The 23,779-nt window shown below is 32.9% G+C and overlaps 2 protein-coding genes across 3 annotated transcripts in view; one reads left to right on the forward strand and one right to left on the reverse strand.

Annotated features, from left to right (window-relative positions):
• The first annotated feature begins 1,027 nt into the window (after nucleotides 1-1,027).
• On the forward strand, nucleotides 1,028-12,638 carry LOC135141001 (uncharacterized). Its single transcript, XM_064071780.1, has 8 exons — nucleotides 1,028-1,138; nucleotides 1,190-1,567; nucleotides 1,609-1,884; nucleotides 2,027-2,388; nucleotides 11,444-11,672; nucleotides 11,722-11,956; nucleotides 12,005-12,170; nucleotides 12,220-12,638. The coding sequence occupies exons 2-8, from the start codon at nucleotides 1,194-1,196 to the stop codon at nucleotides 12,582-12,584; spliced, it is 2,007 nt and encodes a 668-aa protein (XP_063927850.1). The 5' UTR covers nucleotides 1,028-1,138; nucleotides 1,190-1,193; the 3' UTR covers nucleotides 12,585-12,638.
• A 44-nt stretch (nucleotides 12,639-12,682) lies between these two features.
• The window catches only part of Sdt (stardust), a 91,811-nt gene continuing 80,714 nt past the window's right edge, over nucleotides 12,683-23,779 (reverse strand). For both annotated transcript variants that reach the window (XM_064071764.1, XM_064071763.1), the window contains one exon: nucleotides 12,683-13,775. In XM_064071764.1, the coding sequence (XP_063927834.1) occupies nucleotides 13,593-13,775 (183 nt within the window). In that variant the 3' untranslated portion in view covers nucleotides 12,683-13,592. The remainder of the gene's footprint in view (nucleotides 13,776-23,779) is intronic.

The raw sequence follows: 23,779 nt of genomic DNA on the forward strand, positions 1-23,779 counted from the left end.
AACACTGGATTTGAGCAGGGTTGTAGCAAGGAATACTTGTTTTGCCAGCGACCTGGTTATTTATTGAACAGTGGTAACAGCGAACACAGTCATATAACGCTATTTGCCATCCGAAAATCGCTAAAATGAAGACAATTTTATCCGGTAAAAATGTCATTGCAATTAGCGAATTGACAAGCACGACTATTTTGATTATTAAGTGATTATTAAGGATCCCGGACAGTCAGCACAAGTGCACGAAAAATTAGTTAATTATTTAATGTAGAGGAGCCCTAGTCACAATTTTCCGGTCGCGGTGGCCATAATTTTTATTGAAATAGAGGAAAACAACGGTGAGAATTTATTGATAGATTGTTTACGAAAAAATCACAAAATTAAGTCAAAAAATAGAAAATTGTGATGGTCGACAGGAGGATGAGTATGGTCTTCACATTTCCTTGCCGAGTTTTGCCACTATTGCACAGACTGGTCGTACAAAGCTGACAATTCCGGGGGTTTAATAACTGCGTTTGGTTACAAAGCCACATGATAAGAAATGTGTCGGTGGCGTTTAACGATACACAACGCTTGGTCATCAAATCTGAAACCAACCACAATATTAACAACCGTGATACGAATTAAGTATTACTGGTTGCCTACTAAGCAGTGTCACCACCAATCGCAGCCGCTCATTTTAACCACGTGACACAACTGCCGCTGCCTATTGGTTGATAACTCAACCTAATTTTTAAATTTAAACACTAAACTAAACACGTACTTACTGTTGTAAATCAATGACACACAGTTGTCGTATACATTGGGACAATGCCACTGTGCAGGGTGGTTGCAGTGAATTTGGTCGTCATTTATATAGTGCGGCGTAAGAAACACACTACAGAAAAAACATTTCAAACCAACGCTGACCCCACAACTCAAAAAGAGGAATAAAAATACGCCAAATTTAGACCGTGACATTTTCACTATTTACATTTCCGCGGTTTTGGAAAATTTTTTAACCAATCATGAACCAACCCCCAAAATGTCAAACGCCGCCGTCACGTTGGCATCCCTGCCCCTCCTAACCTCACACTCTCAAGTGACCTTCATCATGTTATTTTGGATTTATCTTCAAAAACCTTCCGTTTTTCTTTAATTCCGTGTAAGTACGTAAGCGTGTGGCGTAATCCGACACCATAACCTAACTTTGCAGCGGCATGAAAGTGGCGGCGTTGATCAGTGGGGGCAAAGACAGCTGCTTCAACATGATGCAGTGTATAGCAGCGGGGCACGAAATCGCGGCCCTGGCTAACATAAGCCCCCACAACAAGTCAGAGCTTGACAGCTACATGTACCAAAGCGTGGGTTACGAGGCCATAGAATTTATAGCAGCAGCGATGGACTTGCCTCTGTATAGAGAAACCACGATGGGGTTGTCGGCGCAGTTGGGCAAAACGTACGAACCAACGACCGACGACGAGGTGGAAGACCTGTTCAGAGTGCTGTCGCAAGTCAAGGAAGATCTGGATATAGAGGCGGTTTCAGTGGGGGCGATTTTGTCGGATTATCAACGCGTGAGGGTTGAAAATGTGTAAGTTGCGACGTTACTAGTTGTACTATTGTTGTTTGAAGTTGTATCAGGTTGGGGTTGGTACCACTGGCGTACTTGTGGCAACAGGATCAAAAACAGCTGCTCGACGAGATGATCAAATGTGAAGTGGACGCCATTATAATCAAAGTGGCTACTTTAGGCCTCGAACCCAATAAACACCTAGGGAGAAGTTTGAGTTCGTTACAAGCTCATTTGTTGTCGATGAACGAAAAATACGGCTTGAATGTTTGTGGCGAAGGCGGCGAGTACGAAACTCTGACCTTGGATTGTCCTCTCTTCAAAAGTAGGATAGTAATGTATTATTACCACTTATGAGGTGTCCCAGAACGCGCAACTTACGCCAGTTCTGGGACTCCCCCATAAGCGAAAGCGCCCTCTGTAATTCAGATTTGGTATCTGAATTACAATACTGCGAATCCTCCAATTGCGTCATTTCAGTGAAGAGTCTGAAATAGTCCTGAATTCGAACGACCCGATTTGCCCCGTCGGCTATCTTCGTTTGAAAAAACTCAGTCTAGAAGTCAAATTACCCAACTTGGATTTGCAAAGGCGCTTGAGTGGGCTTCCGTTGAAAGATAGCGACGGTTACATCACCGACTATGGAGTGGAAGCGTCGGATTTTAGCGACGACGACGACAAGTCAGTCAAAAGCATTGAAGACGGTTGCGTTAGTTCCGAAACGTTGGAGCAAGAAGCGCGCGCCGTGAAAAGCGCGGACGGCTGGCTGTGGATAAGTGGGATTCAAGGACGCGCGCCGGACTTCCGAGAAGCGATGCAGGAGGCCACGCGGACATTAAAGTGTAGGTATGCGACTGACGTCATCGTCTTTACTGTCTTAAGAGGAGGTTTTACCCACACGGAAAGTAGCCCGTGCAATGGGTTATGATTTTTCGAATCAATGATTTATTATTGCTTAAAAATAGTTCAAAATTTAACTGAGTGTTGTCAAAGGTTGTGGCATTTTGCCAGCGTTCGAATTTTTTAAGTCTGATAAGTAACTGTTGCAATAAAATTCACAAATTGGCTTAAAAGAAGCGTTTGTAACTCGGCAATTAAGTGACGCCTTCGAAAAATTCAAACGGAGGCAGCAAGATCAATGTTTCGTAACTGTCTATATAAAATTGCGACGTTGTAAATTAGAAAATGTTGCTATAAGACGAAAAAACAGAACGCATGTTTTCGGACAAAATGCAAGCCGATTTCTGCTCGCCCTCACTCGGGTCAGGTGCAGCAACATAAAAAATCTTTCCAGAAATGGCCTGATATCTCCAGTGCTTTAGATTTAGTTGAGACACAGCAATCTGGGAGCCGGAATAGATACTTCCATCGTAAATATATCAACTATTTTAATGGAAAGAAAATAATAATAAAAAATTGGTCGAAAGTTGTTTCGAGAGAACTTCCCTCGCTCCTGAAGTACAATGAAACATATCAAGCATTTTCTAGTTGAATTTTTTCTTTACACAATTTTGTGATGACGCCTTCAACATTTTTACAAGGACACGTACATCAACTTGGATTGCTGCAGTGTAAAATAAATTGACTTATTCATTATTCTTTTTGAGTCACCTGATTAAGCAAATCTAAAAAAATTGTCGAAAATTATTTCCTTCCCTTGCCCCCGATGTACAGTGCCACAACTCCTGCTTCTTTAAAAAATTAAAACATTTGATTTTTTGTTATGAACATTTTTGAGAAGTCATGACATTGACAGGGAGATCGGGCAATTGTTGGTTAGCTTTTTACCATTTACACGATATTATTAACATCCATATAAAATGTATAAAATACAATCGGTCCGGTAGTTTTGGAGATTATTTGCCTAATAAAAGTTTGAACAGACAGTACTGAGCCACGAGACCTAATTTTTCATACGCTATGAGTCATGAAATGTCGAAAAAACATAAAAATAGCCAGTCGCCTCCCGATAGACTCGATTACAATACTTTCTTTGCTTACGCTCAGGAAATCAAAATAAAATTGGCAAAATTAAATTTTATAATTTGTTGAACATTTTGTATTTTATAGAACAACACCGAAAACACACAAAATATTTGTCGACGCGATGAATAAACTTTTAAAGCGAAAACATTAACTGTGAGTTATTTATAAACAACGATATTGACGGCGCCGTAAACACTTACCTATTTTAAGGTTACTATGGCAACAGAAAGCAAAAAGCACGTGTGCTGGAAGTTCGATCTCCCGCATCCTGGTGAATGCGCGAAAGTCATCAAAAAAGGTCATGAGGGCAAAAAAATATATTTACAGCACATTATTAACTGAAATAAAGCTAAATGTGCAATATGCGTAATAATAAAAATGTTAATGCTTATACAGAAGAATGTCACGTAGACATTTGTCTGATTTGAATGAGTTTATCGCCTCAAGACATACGACTAAAATTATTCATAAAACTGAATTGAACAAAATATTCTAAATGTTGCTATGATAATTCTTACCTTATCATTATTTTATTGTTATAAAGACGGGCATATTCTCACATTTTTGAGAAAATGGGGTGGCTCGGTCTTAATTTGATCAATGATAAATTGACTGATTCAATAATTTTTTTGAATCACCTGTATAAGAAAATCTAAAAAATATGAATGCAATGATAAGCTACAAGTATAGTCTGATCATATTTTGCACATTTTGTTGATAAACATATACTTATATTTTGATTAAAAAGTTACCATGCTTCACAGTAACTTCAAAACGTCAAGATTTCAAAGTATTCAGTTTTGCAATTCTTGATTTAATCAATAAAATACTCAGTCATTAATTTTTTTCAGACACCCCGTATAAGCAAATCTAAAAAATATTAATGCAGTGTTTTGATTAAAAATTTATTATGCTTATCATAACTTTAAAACATCTGCAAGATTTCAAAGCATTCGGTTTTGCAGATTTAAAATTAAATTGCAAAATGTTGTTTTATAATTTTTTTTTTTTTTTTTTCAAAAAATCTGGACGTTTCGGATAAAAACTCAACACTGAGTCTTAAACTACATGTGTAGGAATATGTTATTTTATACAATTTAAAACTCATTTACTATGCCGGATTATTCTTTTGATTGCTTTTGTTGGTGCCAGATTATCTCACATTGTTCCTTCCCAAGCATAAGCTAAGAAAATATTGTAATAAGGTCCATGGGACAAATGGCTACTTACATGTTTTCTTGACGTTTTATGATTCCTAGAGTACGAAGAAATAGTTTAAGTATGTTGACGTCTGTCCGCCATCTGTGTTGATTTTTATTAGATAGATAATCTCCAATTATTTATTATTATTTTATTGTAGTATTGTTATTATTAGTATTACACTGCACCCATCCACACTGACATACTAAGTGTCCTTCCAAAAATGTTGATGACGTCAACAGAAAACTTTGTAATGGAAACATTGACTTGAAACATAAACATAGCATGCTTCTTTAGCCGTATTTTAACATTATATACATAATTTTAATTTAACTTACAGGGATTATCGTAAAAAACTAATAATAGTTGCAAAATCAAGTCTTAGAATTTTCCGAAGAAGTGGGATATGTTGTACTGTGCTGCAGGGACGAATTATTTTTAAATTTTCCGAGTAGTGGAACGTGAATCATCTTACTATATACACTCACCGGCAAAAAAAACCGGCCACCCCGAAAAATTTCTCAACATCAAACTTTAAAAATTTTAATTTAACTAGTGATCGTTATTTTATTAAAGAACCATTCACTATTCACAAATGATGTAAAAATTAGCAAAAAAAAAGAAGACAAATAAACGCAGAATTAAATTAAATTTAACAAAACTTAACAGAACGACAATTTGAGAGAGGTCTGTAAGAGTTAACGGCATTGTTTTCGCGTGAAAACGTTCATTAATTGCCAAACTTATAATCAAATGATGAAAAACACTGTTTACAACAACAGCCTCCTTTATTGTTTTGTTTAAGAAAATATCGTACTTGGTCTGTTTTTGTTATTTTGTTAAATTTAATTTAATTCTCGTTTATGTATGTTCTTTTTTTGCTAATGAATTACAACATGTATCAATAGTGAATGGTACTAAAATAACGATCACTAATTCAATTAATAATTTTTAAAGTGGTTTTGCGAAATTTTGCAGAGTGGTCGTTTTTTTGCCGGTCAGTGTAGATAGTAGTTTTTTTTTTTTTTTTGTTACTGTTCATTTACACTTTGACGTTTTGGTATTTTGTTCGTATAAGTTCGTCTAAATAAAAAAACATGAACCTTTTGAAGAATATTTTTCATTTAATAAATTCTTTTATGTTAAATTATTATTATGTATTATGTTAAATTTTAACTTATTAAATTGTATTCCCTCTGTCCGAAAATATGGTACACATTTTACAAAATTATTATAATTAACGAGTGATGACCAGCAAATTATAATCAAGTAATTTTGTTTGCAACTTGTATAATAATGGAACATCATATAAATAGTGTTAAAAAAGTGCCCAAGAAAACTGCTACAATAACAACAAAATAAATCGACACAAGAATAATTAAATTAAATATATTATATATATTTATTATAATAAATAATTATAATAATCTAATCAATGCATATCATTAGTTGGTCTTAGTATCCGTAATGATAGAAGTCTTGCCTGAATGCCGGTCATTTCCGGGTCAGTGGTGGGTCTTAATAATATATTATAATAATCTAATTTATTTATTTATTTTTATTTATTTAATTTTAAGTATAAAATTCTTCATCTTAATAAATCCAAACTTCGTCGTGGAGGAAGGTTACCAACGAGATTACTATGTTCTCCAGAGGCTCTAAATAAAGTCCCATTGCATATACATTGAAATGTATTGTCTTTATAATAGTATTATTAAATAAAGTTACAAATGTATACCATATTTTCGGACGTAAAATTAAATTTTGTTGTCGACAACTTGACAGGATGTTCCCCTGACGTATTCGTAACCTTGAGCCTTGAAGTACTAAAATCTACGTACACCAGTCTGAAACATGAATGGGCGGATCATTTTTGCCGATCGTCGCCGAAGGAGGCGGTCCAAATCGTCCAAGGGCAGAATTTGTAGGTAGGCTCAAACTACAACGAAATTTACGTGTTGACCAAATTCTTACTCTGAATTAGTTTTAATTTTATAAATACTCTATCTAAAATGTTCAGAATATGGTGAGTCTATACTTGTGATTTACCATTCCATTTATATTTTTTGGATTTGTTTATACATACAGGGTGACTCACAAAAAAATAATGACTGAGTCAATTTATTTTATTGAAGAAATCAAGAATTGCAAAACTGAATACTTTGAAATCTTGTCAATTAGTTGGAACCTGAGCCCAATTTTTTTTGCAATATCTGTGATGTGCTACTAGTTTCCGTAAGTTATAAAATTAGAAAAAAAAACCTATTTTGCTCTAATAAAATCGAGAATATGCTCAAAATCACACTAATATTAGGTCTAATTGTGCCAACCATAGTTATAAAATTGATATTAAAATAAGTCACGGACATTTTTTGAAGTGTACTACATTTCAAAAAACAAAAAAAATGTTCAGTTTATAAACTTCATAATTTTGGTTTAAAGTTTATCAATCATGTTTGACGCTTTACTTTATCCGTTCCATTTGTTATCCTTTACTGCTGTGTCTCTTGGGTCGAGGTGTAACACCGGATCGAACGTTCTTCGACCGACATCTTTTCGGTGACAAATTTAATCTTCGCATACTTCAGCGTAGTTAGTGAACTCGTTGTGACCACTGAAATATACAAAGAGTAAATTTTGAAATGGAACGAAAGTCGAAGAATACTTTCAAAGCCACGGTCAAAATGTATTTGCTTATCTTAGCCAAAAAATGCATGACGTCATCGTAAAATTTGATATGATGAGTCTATACCTGTGATTTATCATTGCAGTAATATTTTTTAGATTTACTTATACAGTCTGTCTCAAAAAAAGATCACTTCGATTTTTGATTTTTCGTTTTTTCGACCAACCTTTTCATCGAATTAGATTTTTCAGTTTCAATTTTTCTATCAACTTTTCGATTTTATTACTTTCCAATTTTCTGATTTTTCAAATTTGCGGTATTTTGAATTTTCGAGTTTTTAGTTTTTTCGTTTTTCGATTTTTTAAGTTTTCGTTTTTTTTGATTTTTCGATGTTTCGATTTTTTGATTTGCCATTCTTTCAATTTTCGATTTTTCGTCTTTCCATTTTTAGATTTCTGGATTTTTCTGTTCGTCAGTTTTTAGATTTTGCAATTTTTTTGCATTTTTCGATTATATTTTACTTTCCGATTTTTTTGATTTTTGAATTCTTCTGTTCTCGATTTTCCGATTTTCCATTAATCATTAAATTTTTCGATTTTTCGGTTGTTTTATTTCTCGACCATCGATTTTTCAACTTTCGATTATTCGATTTTCCATTTTCTGTTTGTTTCAGTTTTTATAGTTCTGCAATTTGTTTTATTTTTCCATTTTTCGATTATTTTACTTTCCGATAGTTTGATTTTTGAATTTTCGGTTTTTTCGTTTTTGATTTGGGATTTTTCAATTTTTCGGTTTTTTAATTTTTCGTATTTTGATTTTCGATTTTTCAGATTTGTGGATTTGTGTCCGTTTTTTCGATTTTTAGAATATTGATTAATCGAATTTTCGATTTTTCGATTATCATTTTTACGATTTTTCAAAATCTCGATATTCGAGTTTTCGATTTTCCATTTTTCAAATTTTCAATTTTTAATTTTGCTTTTTTCGATTGTTGCTTTTTAGAATTTTCCCTTCTTTAGCTTTTAGATTTCAATTTTGTTACTTTCCGATTTTCCACTTTTCGATTTTTTTTTTCGATAGTCGTTTTTTCGATTTTCATTTTTCCGCTTTTTTGATTTTTCAATTTTTAGGCCTTGCAATTTTTTTACTTTTCGTTTTTTCGAGTATTTGTTACATCGAATTTTCGATTTTTCGAGTTTTAGATTTTCCATTTTTAGATATTTTTCCGTTTTTTTTTTATTTTTCGATTTTTCTGTTCGTCAGTTTTGAGACTTTGCAATTTTTACTTTTCCACTTTTCTATTATCTTAGTTTCGGATTATTCGATTTTTGAATTTTCGTTTTTTTTTCATTTTTCGATTTCCGATTTTTTAATTTTTCGATTTTTCGGTTTTTTAATTTGTCGATTCTCGATATTCCGATTTTCGATTTTTCGATTTTTCAATCTTCGATTTTTCAATTTCCAGTTTTCGATTTTCCACTTTTTGATTTTACGATTTTTCGATTTTTCTGTTCGTCAGTTTTCAGGCTTTGCAATTTGTTTACTTTTCGATTTTTCGATTATTTTACTTTCCAATTTTTTGATTTTTGAATTGTCGACTTTTAGAGTTTTCAATATTATGAATTTTCGGTTTTCCTATTTTTCGATTTTTGATTTTTCCATTTTTCGGTTTTTTGATTTTTCAATTCTCGGTTTTTCAATCTTGCAAATTTCCGATTTTTCAGATTTGTGAATTTCCAGTTTTTCGATCGACCTACGTATTAGATTCATTGAATTTTCGATTTTCGGTTTTTCCATTTTTAAATTTTTGATTTTCCAGATTTGTATTTTCAGATTTTCTGTTTTTCGCATATCTGATTTATCAAATTTTCCATTTTTCGGCTTTTCGATTTTTCGATATTTGATTTTCGAATTTTCGATTGTTCAGTTTTCCATTTTTCAGCTTTTAGACTTCAATTTTTTTACTTTTCGATTTTCCAAATTTTCGAGTTTCCATTTTCAGATTTTTGATTTTTCGATTTTCTTTTTAAATCTTTGAATTTTTCGGTTTTGATTTTTCGAATTTTTGATTTTTAATTTTTCCATTCTTCGGTTTTTAGACTTCAATTTTCTTTCTTTTAAATTTTTCGATATTCTATTTTCCGCTTTTCAGAATTTTCGATTTTCAGTTTTCAGACTTTCGATCATTAGAATTTTGGATTTTTCAGTTTTATGATTTTTCGATTTTTAGAAAATTTGAGTAATCGAATTTTCGATTTTTCAATTCATCGATTTTTCTATGTTCAATTGTTCAATTTAAATTTTGCGATTTTCAATTTGTCCATTGTCGATTTTTAGAATTTTCGGTTTTTCAGTTTTTCTGTTCTCAGCTGTTAGACTTCAATTTTCTTACTTCCCGATTTTTTGGTTTTCGATTTTCCAATTTTCAGAATTTCCAAGTTTCTTTATTCAGATTTTCGATTTTCCACTTTTTCGCTTTTAGATTTTTCGAATTTTTGTTTTTCCAATTTTTTGCAGTTTTTAGGCTTTGCAATTGTTTCTACTTCATATATATTGATTATTTTAATTTCCGATTTTTTTAATTTTTGTTTTTGATTTTTTTAATTTTCAATATTACTTTTCGATTTTTTGGTTTTCCCGTTTTTCAATTTTCGATTTTTCGATTTTTGAGGTTTGTGAATTTCCACTTTTCGATCAACCTAGGTATTTGATTCATTGAATTTTCGATTTTTTAATTAGCCATTTTATTTTTTTGATTTTTACGATTCGTATTTTTCGATTTTCTGTTTTTTGCATTTGTGAATTTCATTTTTTCCGATTTTTGATTTTGCGCATATTAATTTTTTAGAATTTTCGGTTTTTCAGTTTTTCTGTTCTCAACTGTTAGACTTCAATTTTCTTACTTCCCGATTTTTTGGTTTTCGATTTTCCAATTTTCAGAATTTCCAAGTTTCTTTATTCAGATTTTCGATTTTCCACTTTTTCGATTTTTCTGTTCGTTTCAGTTTTTAGGCTTTGCAATTTTTTTCTACTTTACATATTTTGATTATTGTAATTTCCGATTTTTTTTATTTTTGTTTTTGATTTTTTTAATTTTCAATATTACGAATTTTTGACTTTTCGATTTTTGGTTTTCCGGTTTTTCAATTTTTGATTTTTCGATTTTTGAGGTTTGTGAATTTCCACTTTTCGATCGACCTAGGTATTTGATTCATTGAATTTTCGATTTTTTGATTAGCCATTTTTAGATTTTTGATTTTTACGATTTGTATTTTTCGATTTTCTGTTTTTTGCATTAGTGAATTTCAGTTTTTCCGATTTCTGATTTTGCGCATATTTGATTAATCAAATTTTCGAAAAAGTTACCATGCTTACAAAAACTTCAAAACATCTACAATATTTCAAAGTATTCAGTTTTGCTATTCTTGATTTCTTCAATAAAATAAATTGACTCAGTCATTAACTTTTTTGAGATACCCTGTATAACCAAATCTAAAAAATATTAACGCAGTGATAAATCACAAGTATAAAAACTCATCATATTTTATACATTTAAGATAGGATTTATTCTGCAAAAATTTTGAGGTGACGTCATAAATTTTTAGAGGGGATAAGCAAATATATTTTAATTAAATCATGTTTATCATGACTTTAAAACATCTGCCAGATTTCAAATTATTCGATTATTCATTATTTTATGGGAACAACTACCTGCTAAATCTTCTCCGACAAATTCGAGAGAACTGGTGTGAGCCATAAATATTTCTTACCAAATGTAAATTTCGTTGTAGTTTGAGCCTACCTACAAATTCTGCCCTTGAAGGATTTGGACCGCCTTCTTCGGTGAGGGCAGGCAAAAACGATCCGCCCATAGGCTCAAAACATTTGCGTGCGATTGTACCCGAACTAAGTTGAATCTTTACTGTGTGCGCTTTGACTACCGCTCACCTTGCCCCCCGAAAATGTTTACGTCCCTCAGAATGCACAGATGTCACAGTCCGAGAAACGAATGAATGGCTTGACTAAAACCTCCTCTTAAGCTAAATTACTCAATTAACTTAGTAACCCCCACTCTTCTTCAATAGCCATCTTGACCCAGCACTCCCAGTCAGTTCGGGACGTGTGTTCCGTGGTCCTTTACGTCTCCGACATGTCCCGATACGGCGAAATTAATCAAGTTTATTGCGAGATGTTCAATCACGTGAATCCACCTAGTAGGGCTTGCGTGGAGGTGCAGTCGTGTTTTCCGGTGATATTGGCAGCACTGTCGTGGTCAGCACCGGCTAACAATTCCGGGGATTTCCCAGTCGAACGGTAGCAAACAACCGCGTTGTAAAAACGAACCAATCAGACTGAGTTTCAGACACACTATGCACGTCCAGAGTCGCTCTCATTGGGCGCCTTCCAACATTGGCCCCTACAGTCAGGCTGTGAGGGTGGGGGAACTCATACATCTAGCGGGTCAGATTGCTTTGATCCCCGGAAATTTGGAAATGGTTAGAGGTGGGATTAAAGCGCAGTGTCAGTTAGCGCTGAGACACGTAGGGAGGTTACTTAAGGCGATGGATCCGAACGTGAACTTAAGGGACGTCGTACAGGTGTGCCCGTCTTTACACGTTTCGTTTCACTATTGACTAAATTTCTAGGGAATTTGTTATGTTACTGATGTCAGTTACGTGGACCGGGCTCGAAAATTGTGGGAGGAAAGGTCCAACAACGCCATCGTAGTCTACGTTGTAGTTAGCCAATTGCCGCGAGAGGCGCTGGTGGAGTGGCACGTCTGGGCCCACAGACACAACAACCAATTCGAATGTAAAAAAGCCACATTTTTAGTAATTTTAGTGTGATAAGGTTTTTCCAGACGAGGAAACTGGGAAGTGCTTCGACGGGTATTCCATTTCGATTTATCGCCGGTGGAACTACGAAAACGACATAGCGGCTATTGTTTGCTACGTCGACCGGTCCGAAGAAGCCGAATTGACCGAGGAAGTTTTTATAAATACTGTCGATTATACGTTGCAGAAGTTGAAGCAGGGGCACGAGAACGACGCCACTTCGGTCTACAATCTTTACATTTTTTACTCGAGAATGAAAATTCATAGTTTGAAGGTGGATTATTTGCGGAGTCTTGCCGAAACGTCTGCGTTGGCTTACACGCTCGTGCCTGTGACATACGTCAAAAGCGAACACACTTATCTGTCGATCTGTGGAGTCAGAAATCAGTAAGCTGCTTTTTTTTTGTTTTTATGTTGACTGTTGTTGAATATACGTTTATTATTATTGGGTTTGTTTTTGTGGTGGGGGAACGATACAACTGAGAGACGTTTTAATAGTGAGAAATGTTTATTTCTGCAATTCTAAAACAATGATGTATGCATAATAAAATATTTAATAATAAAAGGAACCCCGAAGTCACGTTTCTAACGATAAGTATTTTTAATATACACGACATTTCTACAGACACCATAGGGTCTGATTTTATATACACTTGATATTTTTTATGTACAATGAAACAATAACAAAATAAATAAGAATAAAAGTTGACTGACTTCAGATCTATAAATACACATAATGGAGAAATGTTAGTAGCGTTGGGTTTGGGTCGGATGATCGGGAGCAAAGAAGAAAATTGCACCTACGGACTAAGTTTAAAATTTACTTTTTTTATGTAAAATATTAAGATAAATAAAATTAAGTACACATAATCACATCGTTATACTAAACCTACTTAGGTTAAAGAAAAAACATTACCGTAAAATGGAAAAAATGAACGTTTTCCCTTTTTTGTAGATTCGAAAATTTTTACTAACACCAATTAAAATCTCTGAGCGATCAAGTCGAATATTCTAAGACAAATATGTATAACTCTTATTTACAAGTACACTCGATTTGCTAAATACATAGCTATAAACAATGAAAACACGATTTAGAACGGGTCTATTGTTTTTTTGTATTTTTTTCTCCTTATTTATGTACAGTCATTATTGCCGGCTTTAATTCTACCAAACCCGAGAAACACCGTTTGAATTTTCGCAGCATGGATCACAGCACATTCGTGATGTTTAGTCTTAAAGTGAGGGAAATAGAAAGACGATAATCGAGCGCGGATCGCGCAAACGGCCTTAAAATTTTGTTTTCTTTTAAGGACTAGCACCTTCTTCAAACTTCACAACCTTGCGGGAAATAGGTAAGAAATTCAGTCGATTTACGAACGAACCTCGCTTCGGTCAACTTCTACAGTGCTTTGACCCAAGCTGCGGGCACCCACTGGGGCTCCCTCTCCAGGCTGTTTATCTCGCTCAACAACTGGTGGTACGCCCGCTCGGTGTCGTTATTTATGATTATCATATCGAAGAAATGACCGTATTTGTCCTCCATCTCGCGGGCCTTTTCTATTATGTCCTTCAACTCTTCCTCCTAAAAGCAAAACGAACAACACTCACTCTCTTCCACTCGTACTCTTTTTACTATCTATTATCCACTCAATAAACATAAATGACATATAAAGTTTTTTTTTAATTAGATTGACCACTTGACAAAGTATAATTCAATTTTTATTTCACGGTAAATAAAATAAGCCAATGAAATCCAAAATTGGAGGTGGGTGGGGTTAATCTTACCTTTTTCGTCTATATTCCACTGTTTATCAACATAAAATCCTCTTTTCATCCAATAAAATGAGCGATCAAAAAAACCGGGTGGGTGGGCGGGGCTTTGAAGTTTGAATCTGACGGAAAATTGGAGAGAATTCGACAGAATCCGAAAAAAAAAAACGAAAGAATACAAATAAATCTAAGAAAGGGTCCAACAAAATATGAAAAAATAAGAAAGACTGCTTGAAAATTTGATGGAATCTGAAGAAATCCGAAATAACACAAAAATCCGAGAGGATCCCAAAGATAAATAAATCGTAAGAGAATCGGAGGGAATTCGAGAGAATGTGGAAAAATCCGGGATAATCTAGAGGCAAAAATTTCTAAAAAAAAAAAAAATCAGATTAAAAAAATTTAGTTCTTCCACTGAATTAAAAAAAATATATTGTAAAATTTCCTGAGAAATCCGAAATAAATCCAAGAGAATCGCGGAAAATTAGAGAGTATCCTGAAAAATCCGAAGGAATACAGATAAATCTATGAGATAATAATCTAAGACAACCACCTAGAGGATCCGAAAAAATGTGAAAAAGGTACGAAAGAATACAAAAATCCGGCAAGAGTCCGAGTGAATTCGAGAGAATAACACGATAGAATCCAGAAAAATCCTGAAAAAATCCCAGAGAATCCTGATGAATTCGAGTAAATACGAATAAGTCTAAGAGAATCGAAGAAAATTCGAAAGAATCGTAGAGACTCTGTAGGAAACCGAAAGAATACAGATGAATTTAAGAGACTCACAATCTAAGAGAGACTCCTTGAGAATCCGAAAAATTATTAAAAAACACGAAAGAATACGAAAAAATTTAAGAGAGTGGAAAGAATTCGAGAGAATTTGGAAAAATCAGAAAGATTCCTGGAAAATTCAATGGGATACAGTTGGACAGTAAATATATTTATTGTCCAACGGAACATAGACATTCCACCTAGAGGAATCTGAAAAAATCCGAAAGAACACAAAAATCCGCGGGAATACAAATAATTCTAAGAAAAAATATGAAAAAATACGGAAGATTATGAACAAATTTTAGAGACCGGCAAAAAAATCCGAAAGACTGCTGGAGAATTTGATGGAATCTGAAGAAATCCAAAATACTCCGAGTGAATTCAAGAGAATATAAATAAATCTAAGAGAATCGGAGGGAATTCGAGAGAATCTGGAAAAATCCGGGATAATCTAAAGAGGCAAAAATTTCTAAAAAACAAAATCCAGATTTAAAAAATCTAGTTCTTCCAAAAATAGTCCACTGATTTAAAAAAAAAATATTGTAAAATTTCCAGAGAAATCCGAAATAAATCCAAAAGAGTCGAGAAAATTAAGAGAGAATCCTGAAAAATCTGAAAGAATCACAGGAATTCCTGGAGAATATGATGGAATTTTAAAAAATCCGAGAGAATCCGAAGACAACTCGGAAAAATCAGAAAGAACACAAATATCCGAGGGGACGCCAAAGAATCTGAGTGAATTCGAGAAAATATGAATAAATCTAAGGGAATAGGAGAGAATCCGGGAAAAATCTTAAAGAGGTCAAATTTCTAAAAAAAAATACCCACATTTAAAATATCTAGTTCTTCCAAAAGTTGTCTATTAAAATAAAAAAAACATATATTGTAAAATTCCCGAAGGAATCTAAAACAAAATCCAAGAGAATCAAGGAAAATTGGAGAGTATTCTGAAAAATCCGGAAGAATCCCAGGAATTCCTGGAAAGCTGACAGAATTTGAAAACATCCGAGAGAATCTTAATAAATCCGAGAGAATACGGAAGGATACAAAAAATACCAGTGAATCGGAGAGAATTCGAGAAAATCCGAAAAAATCCGAGAGAATGCAGATAGATCTATGATATAATAATCTAAGAGAGATACCGAGAGAATCCGAAAAAATATGAAAAATATACGAAAGAATACAAAAATCCGGCAGGATCCCAAAGAGTTCGAGTGAATCTGGAAAAATCCGAGATAATCTAAAGAGGGAAAAATTTCTAAAAAACAAAATCCAGATTTAAAAAATCTAGTTCTTCCAAAAATAGTCCACTGATTTAAAAAAAAATATATTGTAAAATTTCCAGAGAAATCCGAAATAAATCTAAAAGAATCGAGAAAATTAGAGAGAATCCTGAAAAATCTGAAAGAATCACAGGAATTCCTGGAGAATATGATGGAATTTAAAAAAATCCGAGAGAATCCGAAAAATTTGAAAAAATACGAAAGAATACAAAAAATTTAAGAGAGTGGAAAGAATTCAAGACAACTCGGAAAAATCAGAAAGAACACAAATATCCGAGGGGATGCCAAAGAATCTGAGTGAATTCGAGAAAATATGAATAAATCTAAGGGAATAGGAGAGAATTCGAGAGAATCCGGGAAAAATCTTAAAGAGGTCAAATTTCTAAAAAAAATACCCACATTTAAAATATCTAGTTCTTCCAAAAATAGTTATTAAAATAAAAAAAACATATATTGTAAAATTCCCGAAGGAATCTAAAACAAAATCCAAGAGAATCAAGGAAAATTGGAGAGTATTCTGAAAAATCCGGAAGAATCCCAGGAGTTCTTGGAAAGCTGACAGAATTTGAAAAAATCCGAGAGAATACGGAAGGATACAAAAAATACCAGTGAATCGGAGAGAATTCGAGAAAATCGGAAAAAATCCGAAAGAATGCAGATAGATCTATGGTATAATAATCTAAGAGAGATACCGAGAGAATCCGAAAAAATATGAAAAATATACGAAAGAATACAAAAATCCGGAAGGATCCCAAAGAGTTCGACTGAATCTGGAAAAATCCGAGATAATCTAAAGAGGCAAAAATTTCTAAAAAACAAAATCCAGATTTAAAAAATCTAGTTCTTCCAAAAATAGTCCACTGATTTAAAAAAAATATATTGTAAAATTTCCAGAGAAATCCGAAATAAATCCAAAAGAATCGAGAAAATTAGAGAGAATCCTGAAAAATCTGAAAGAATCACAGGAATTCCTGGAGAATATGATGGAATTTTAAAAAATCCGAGAGAATCCGAAAAATTTGAAAAAATATGAAAGAATACAAAAAATTTAAGAGAGTGGAAAGAATTCAAGACAACTCGGAAAAATCAGAAAGAACACAAATATCCGAGGGGATGCCAAAGAATCTGAGTGAATTCGAGAAAATATGAATAAATCTTAAGGGAATAGGAGAGAATTCGAGAGAATCCGGGAAAAATCTTAAAGAGGTCAAATTTCTAAAAAAAATACCCACATTTAAAATATCTAGTTCTTCCAAAAATAGTTATTAAAATAAAAAAAACATATATTGTAAAATTCCCGAAGGAATCTAAAACAAAATCCAAGAGAATCAAGGAAAATTGGAGAGTATTCTGAAAAATCCGGAAGAATCCCAGGAATTCCTGGAAAGCTGACAGAATTTGAAAATATCCGAGAGAATCTTAATAAATCCGAGAGAATACGGAAGGATACAAAAAATACCAGTGAATCGGAGAGAATTCGAGAAAATCCGAAAAAATCCGAGAGAATGCAGATAGATCTATGATATAATAATCTAAGAGAGATACCGAGAGAATCCGAAAAAATATGAAAAATATACGAAAGAATACAAAAATCCGGCAGGATCCCAAAGAGTTCGAGTGAATCTGGAAAAATCCGAGATAATCTAAAGAGGAAAAAATTTCTAAAAAACAAAATCCAGATTTAAAAAATCTAGTTCTTCCAAAAATAGTCCACTGATTTAAAAAAAAATATATTGTAAAATTTCCAGAGAAATCCGAAATAAATCCAAAAGAATCGAGAAAATTAGAGAGAATCCTGAAAAATCCGAAAGAATCACAAGAATTCCTGGAGAATATGATGGAATTTTAAAAAATCCGAGAGAATCCGAAAAATTTGAAAAAACATGAAAGAATACAAAAAATTTAAGAGAGTGGAGAGAATTCAAGACAACTCGGAAAAATCAGAAAGAACACAAATATCCGAGGAGATGCCAAAGAATCTGAGTGAATTCGAGAAAATATGAATAAATCTAAGGGAATAGGAGAGAATTCGAGAGAATCAGGAAAAAATCTTAAAGAGGTCAAATTTCTAAAAAAAATACCCACATTTAAAATATCTAGTTCTTCCAAAAATAGTCTATTAAAATAAAAAAAAGATATATTGTAAAATTCCCGAAGGAATCTAAAACAAAATCCAAGAGAATCAAGGAAAATTGGAGAGTATTCTGAAAAATCCGGAAGAATCCCAGGAATTCCTGGAAAGCTGACAGAATTTGAAAAAATCCGAGAGAATCTTAATAAATCCGAGACAATACGGAAAAATCCGGAAGGATACAAAAAATACCAGTGAATCGGAGAGAATTCGAGAGAATCCGAAAAAATCCGAAAGAATGCAGATAGATCTATGGTATAATAATCTAAGAGAGATACCTTGAGAATCCGAAAAAAATATGAAAAAGATACGAAAAAATACAAAAATCCGGCAATATCCCACAGAATCCGAGTGAATTCGAGAGAATAGGAATAAATTTAAGATAATAATCGGACAGAATTCGAGAGAATCCGGAAAAATCCGAAATAATACGAAAGAATTCGAGAGAACTCGGAAAAATCCGAGAAAATCCAAGAGGTAAAATTTCTAAAAAAAAAATACTCGGATTTAAAATATCCAGTTCTTCCAAAAATAACCTATTAAATTAAAAAAATATATATTGTAAAATTTCCGAAAGAATCCGGAAGAATCCCAGGAATTCCTGGGAATCTGACAGAATTTGAAAAAATCCGAGAGAATCGTAATAAATCCGGGAGAATACGGGAGGATACAAAAAATACCACCGAATCGGAGAGAATTCCAGAGATTCCGAAAAAATCCGGGAGAATACAGATGAATCTATGAGATAATAATCTAAGAGACCCACCTAGAGGATCCGAAAAAATGTGAAAAAGGTACGAAAGAATACAAAAATCCGGCAAGAGCCCAAAGAGTCCGAGTGAATTCGAGACAATAACACGATAGAATCCAGAAAAATCCTGAAAAAATCCCAGAGAATCCTGATGAATTCGAGTAAATACGAATAAGTCTAAGAGAATCGAAGAAATTTCGAAAGAATCGTAGAGACTCGGTAGGAAACCGAAAGAATACAGATGAATTTAAGAGACTCACAATCTAAGAGAGACTCCTTGAGAATCCGAAAAATTATAAAAAAACACGAAAGAATACGAAAAAATTTAAGAGAGTGGAAAGAATTCGAGAGAATTTGGAAAAATCAGAAAGATTCCTGGAAAATTCAATGGGATACAGTTGGACAGTAAATATATTTATTGTCCAACAGAACATAGACATTCCACCTAGAGGGATCTGAAAAAATCCGAAAGAACACAAAAATCCGCGGGAATACAAATAATTCTAAGAAAAAATATGAAAAAATACGGAAGATTATGAACAAATTTTAGAGACCGGAAAAAAAATCCGAAAGACTGCTGGAGAATTTGATGGAATCTGAAGAAATCCAAAATAACACAAAAATCCGAGAGATATCCCAAAGATTCCGAGTGAATTCAAGAGAATATAAATAAATCTAAGAGAATCGGAGGGAATTCGAGAGAATCTGGAAAAATCCGGGATAATCTAAAGAGGCAAAAATTTCTAAAAAACAAAATCCAGATTTAAATAATCTAGTTCTTCCAAAAATAGTCCACTGATTTAAAAAAAAATATATTGTAAAATTTCCAGAGAAATCCGAAATAAATCTAAAAGAATCGAGAAAATTAGAGAGAATCCTGAAAAATCTGAAAGAATCACAAGAATTCCTGGAGAATATGATGGAATTTTAAAAAATCCGAGAGAATCCGAAAAATTTGAAAAAATACGTAAGAATACAAAAAATTTAAGAGTGGAAAGGATTCAAGACAACTCGGAAAAATCAGAAAGAACACAAATATCCGAGGGGATGCCAAAGAATCTGAGTGAATTCGAGAAAATATGAATAAATCTAAGGGAATAGGAGAGAATCCGGGAAAAATCTTAAAGAGGTCAAATTTCTAAAAAAAAATACCCACATTTAAAATATCTAGTTCTTCCAAAAATTGTCTATTAAAATAAAAAAAACATATATTGTAAAATTCCCGAAGGAATCTAAAACAAAATCCAAGAGAATCACGGAAAATTGGAGAGTATTCTGAAAAATCCGGAAGAATCCCAGGAATTCCTGGAAAGCTGACAGAATTTGAAAAAAATCCGAGAGAATCTTAATAAATCCGAGAGAATACGGAAGGATACAAAAAATACCAGTGAATCGGAGAGAATTCGAGAAAATCCGAAAAAATCCGAGAGAATGCAGATAGATCTATGGTATAATAATCTAAGAGAGATACCGAGAGAATCCGTAAAAATATGAAAAATATACGAAAGAATACAAAAATCCGGCAGGATCCCAAAGAGTTCGAGTGAATCTGGAAAAATCCGAGATAATCTAAAGAGACAAAAATTTCTAAAAAACAAAATCCAGATTTAAAAAATCTAGTTCTTCCAAAAATAGCCACTGATTTAAAAAAAATATATTGTAAAATTTCCAGAGAAATCCGAAATAAATCCAAAAGAATGGAGAAGATTAGAGAGAATCCTGAAAAATCTGAAAGAATCACAGGAATTCCTGGAGAATATGATGGAATTTTAAAAAATCCGAGAGAATCCGAAAAATTTTAAAAAAACACGAAAGAATACCAAAAATTTAAAAGAGTGGAAAGAATTCAAGACAACTCGGAAAAATCAGAAAGAACACAAATATCCGAGGGGATGCCAAAGAATCTGAGTGAATTCGAGAAAATATGAATAAATCTAAGGGAATAGGAGAGAATTCGAGAGAATCCGGGAAAAATCTTAAAGAGGTCAAATTTCTAAAAAAAATACCCACATTTAAAATATCTAGTTCTTCCAAAAATAGTCTATTAAAATAAAAAAAAAACATATATTGTAAAATTCCCGAAGGAATCTAAAACAAAATCCAAGAGAATCAAGGAAAATTGGAGAGTATTCTGAAAAATCCGGAAGAATCCCAGGAGTTCTTGGAAAGCTGACAGAATTTGAAAAAATCCGAGAGAATACGGAAGGATACAAAAAATACCAGTGAATCGGAGAGAATTCGAGAAAATCCGAAAAAATCCGAAAGAATGCAGATAGATCTATGGTATAATAATCTAAGAGAGATACCGAGAGAATCCGAAAAAATATGAAAAATATACGAAAGAATACAAAAATCCGGCAGGATCCCAAAGAGTTCGAGTGAATCTGGAAAAATCCGAGATAATCTAAAGAGACAAAAATTTCTAAAAAACAAAATCCAGATTTAAAAAATCTAGTTCTTCCAAAAATAGTCCACTGATTTAAAAAAAAATATATTGTAAAATTTCCAGAGAAATCCGAAATAAATCCAAAAGAATCGAGAAAATTAGAGAGAATCCTGAAAAATCTGAAAGAATCACAGGAATTCCTGGAGAATATGATGGAATTTTAAAAAATCCGAGAGAGTCCGAAAAATTTGAAAAATACGAAAGAATACAAAAAATTTAAGAGAGTGGAAAGAATTCAAGACAACTCGGAAAAATCAGAAAGAACACAAATATCCGAGTGGATGCCAAAGAGTCTGAGTGAATTCGAGGAAATATGAATAAATCTAAGGGAATAGGAGAGAATTCGAGAGAATCCGGGAAAAATCTTAAAGAGGTCAAATTTCTAAAAAAAATACTCACATTTAAAATATCTAGTTCTTCCAAAAATAGTCTATTAAAATAAAAAAAAACATATATTGTAAAATTCCCGAAGGAATCTAAAACAAAATCCAAGAGAATCAAGGAAAATTGGAGAGTATTCTGAAAAATCCGGAAGAATCCCAGGAATTCCTGGAAAGCTGACAGAATTTGAAAATATCCGAGAGAATCTTAATAAATCCGAGAGAATACGGAAGGATACAAAAAATACCAGTGAATTGGAGAGAATTCGAGAAAATCCGAAAAAATCCGAAAGAATGCAGATAGATCTATGGTATAATAATCTAAGAGAGATACCGAGAGAATCCGAAAAATTATGAAAAAGATACGAAAAAATACAAAAATCCGGCAGGATCCCAAAGAGTTCGAGTGAATCTGGAAAAATCCGAGATAATCTAAAGAGACAAAAATTTCTAAAAAACAAAATCCAGATTTAAAAAATCTAGTTCTTCCAAAAATAGTCCACTGATTTAAAAAAAAATATATTGTAAAATTTCCAGAGAAATCCGAAATAAATCCAAAAGAATCGAGAAAATTAGAGAGAATCCTGAAAAATCTGAAAGAATCACAGGAATTCCTGGAGAATATGATGGAATTTTAAAAAATCCGAGAGAGTCCGAAAAATTTGAAAAATACGAAAGAATACAAAAAATTTAAGAGAGTGGAAAGAATTCAAGACAACTCGGAAAAACCAGAAAGAACACAAATATCCGAGTGGATGCCAAAGAGTCTGAGTGAATTCGAGGAAATATGAATAAATCTAAGGGAATAGGAGAGAATTCGAGAGAATCCGGGAAAAATCTTAAAGAGGTCAAATTTCTAAAAAAAAATACCCACATTTAAAATATCTAGTTCTTCCAAAAATAGTCTATTAAAATAAAAAAAAAAAAACATATTGTAAAATTCCCGAAGGAATCTAAAACAAAATCCAAGAGAATCAAGGAAAATTGGAGAGTATTCTGAAAAATCCGGAAGAATCCCAGGAATTCCTGGAAAGCTGACAGAATTTGAAAAAATCCGAGAGAATCTTAATAAATCCGAGAGAATACGGAAAAATCCGGAAGGATACAAAAAATACCAGTGAATCGGAGAGAATTCGAGAGAATCCGAAAAAATCCGAAAGAATGCAGATAGATCTATGGTATAATAATCTAAGAGAGACACCGAGAGAATCCGAAAAATTATGAAAAAGATACGAAAAAATACAAAAATCCGGCAGGATCCCAAAGAGTTCGAGTGAATCTGGAAAAATCCGAGATAATCTAAAGAGGCAAAAATTTCTAAAAAACAAAATCCAGATTTAAAAAATCTAGTTCTTCCAAAAATAGTCCACTGATTTAAAAAAAATATATTGTAATATTTCCAAAGAAATCCGAAATAAATCCAAAAGAATCGAGAAAATTAGAGAGAATCCTGAAAAATCTGAAAGAATCACAGGAATTCCTGGAGAATATGATGGAATTTTAAAAAATCCGAGAGAATCCGAAAAATTTGAAAAAATACGAACGAATACAAAAAATTTAAGAGAGTGGAGAGAATTCAAGACAACTCGGAAAAATCAGAAAGAACACAAATATCCGAGGGGATGCCAAAGAATCTGAGTGAATTCGAGAAAATATGAATAAATCTAAGGGAATAGGAGAGAATTCGAGAGAATCCGGGAAAAATCTCAAAGAGGTCAAATTTCTAAAAAAAAATACCCACATTTAAAATATCTAGTTCTTCCAAAAATAGTCTATTAAAATAAAAAAAAAACATATTGTAAAATTCCCGAAGGAATCTAAAACAAAATCCAAGAGAATCAAGGAAAATTGGAGAGTATTCTGAAAAATCCGGAAGAATCCCAGGAATTCTTGGAAAGCTGACAGAATTTGAAAAAATCCGAGAGAATCTTAATAAATCCGAGAGAATACGGAAGAATACGGAAGGATACAAAAAATACCAGTGAATCGGAGAGAATTCGAGAAAATCCGAAAAAATCCGAAAGAATGCAGATAGATCTATGGTATAATAA

The sequence above is a fragment of the Zophobas morio genome, unplaced genomic scaffold (genome assembly GCF_036711695.1).
Source record: "Zophobas morio isolate AGI-343-1 ecotype UQ-CSIRO unplaced genomic scaffold, CSIRO_AGI_Zmor_V1 ptg000041l, whole genome shotgun sequence".
Lineage (NCBI taxonomy): Eukaryota > Metazoa > Arthropoda > Insecta > Coleoptera > Tenebrionidae > Zophobas > Zophobas morio.

Excerpts from the sequence above, each read along its gene's own strand:
- LOC135141001 (XM_064071780.1), top strand. The coding sequence starts at position 1,194 with ATGAAAGTGGCGGCGTTGATCAGTGGGGGCAAAGACAGCTGCTTCAAC. Across the intron at positions 1,568-1,608 it reads CGCGTGAGGGTTGAAAATGT|TTGTATCAGGTTGGGGTTGG; the intron begins GTAAGTTGCGAC and ends TGTTGTTTGAAG. Across the intron at positions 12,171-12,219 it reads ACACAACAACCAATTCGAAT|ACGAGGAAACTGGGAAGTGC; the intron begins GTAAAAAAGCCA and ends AGGTTTTTCCAG.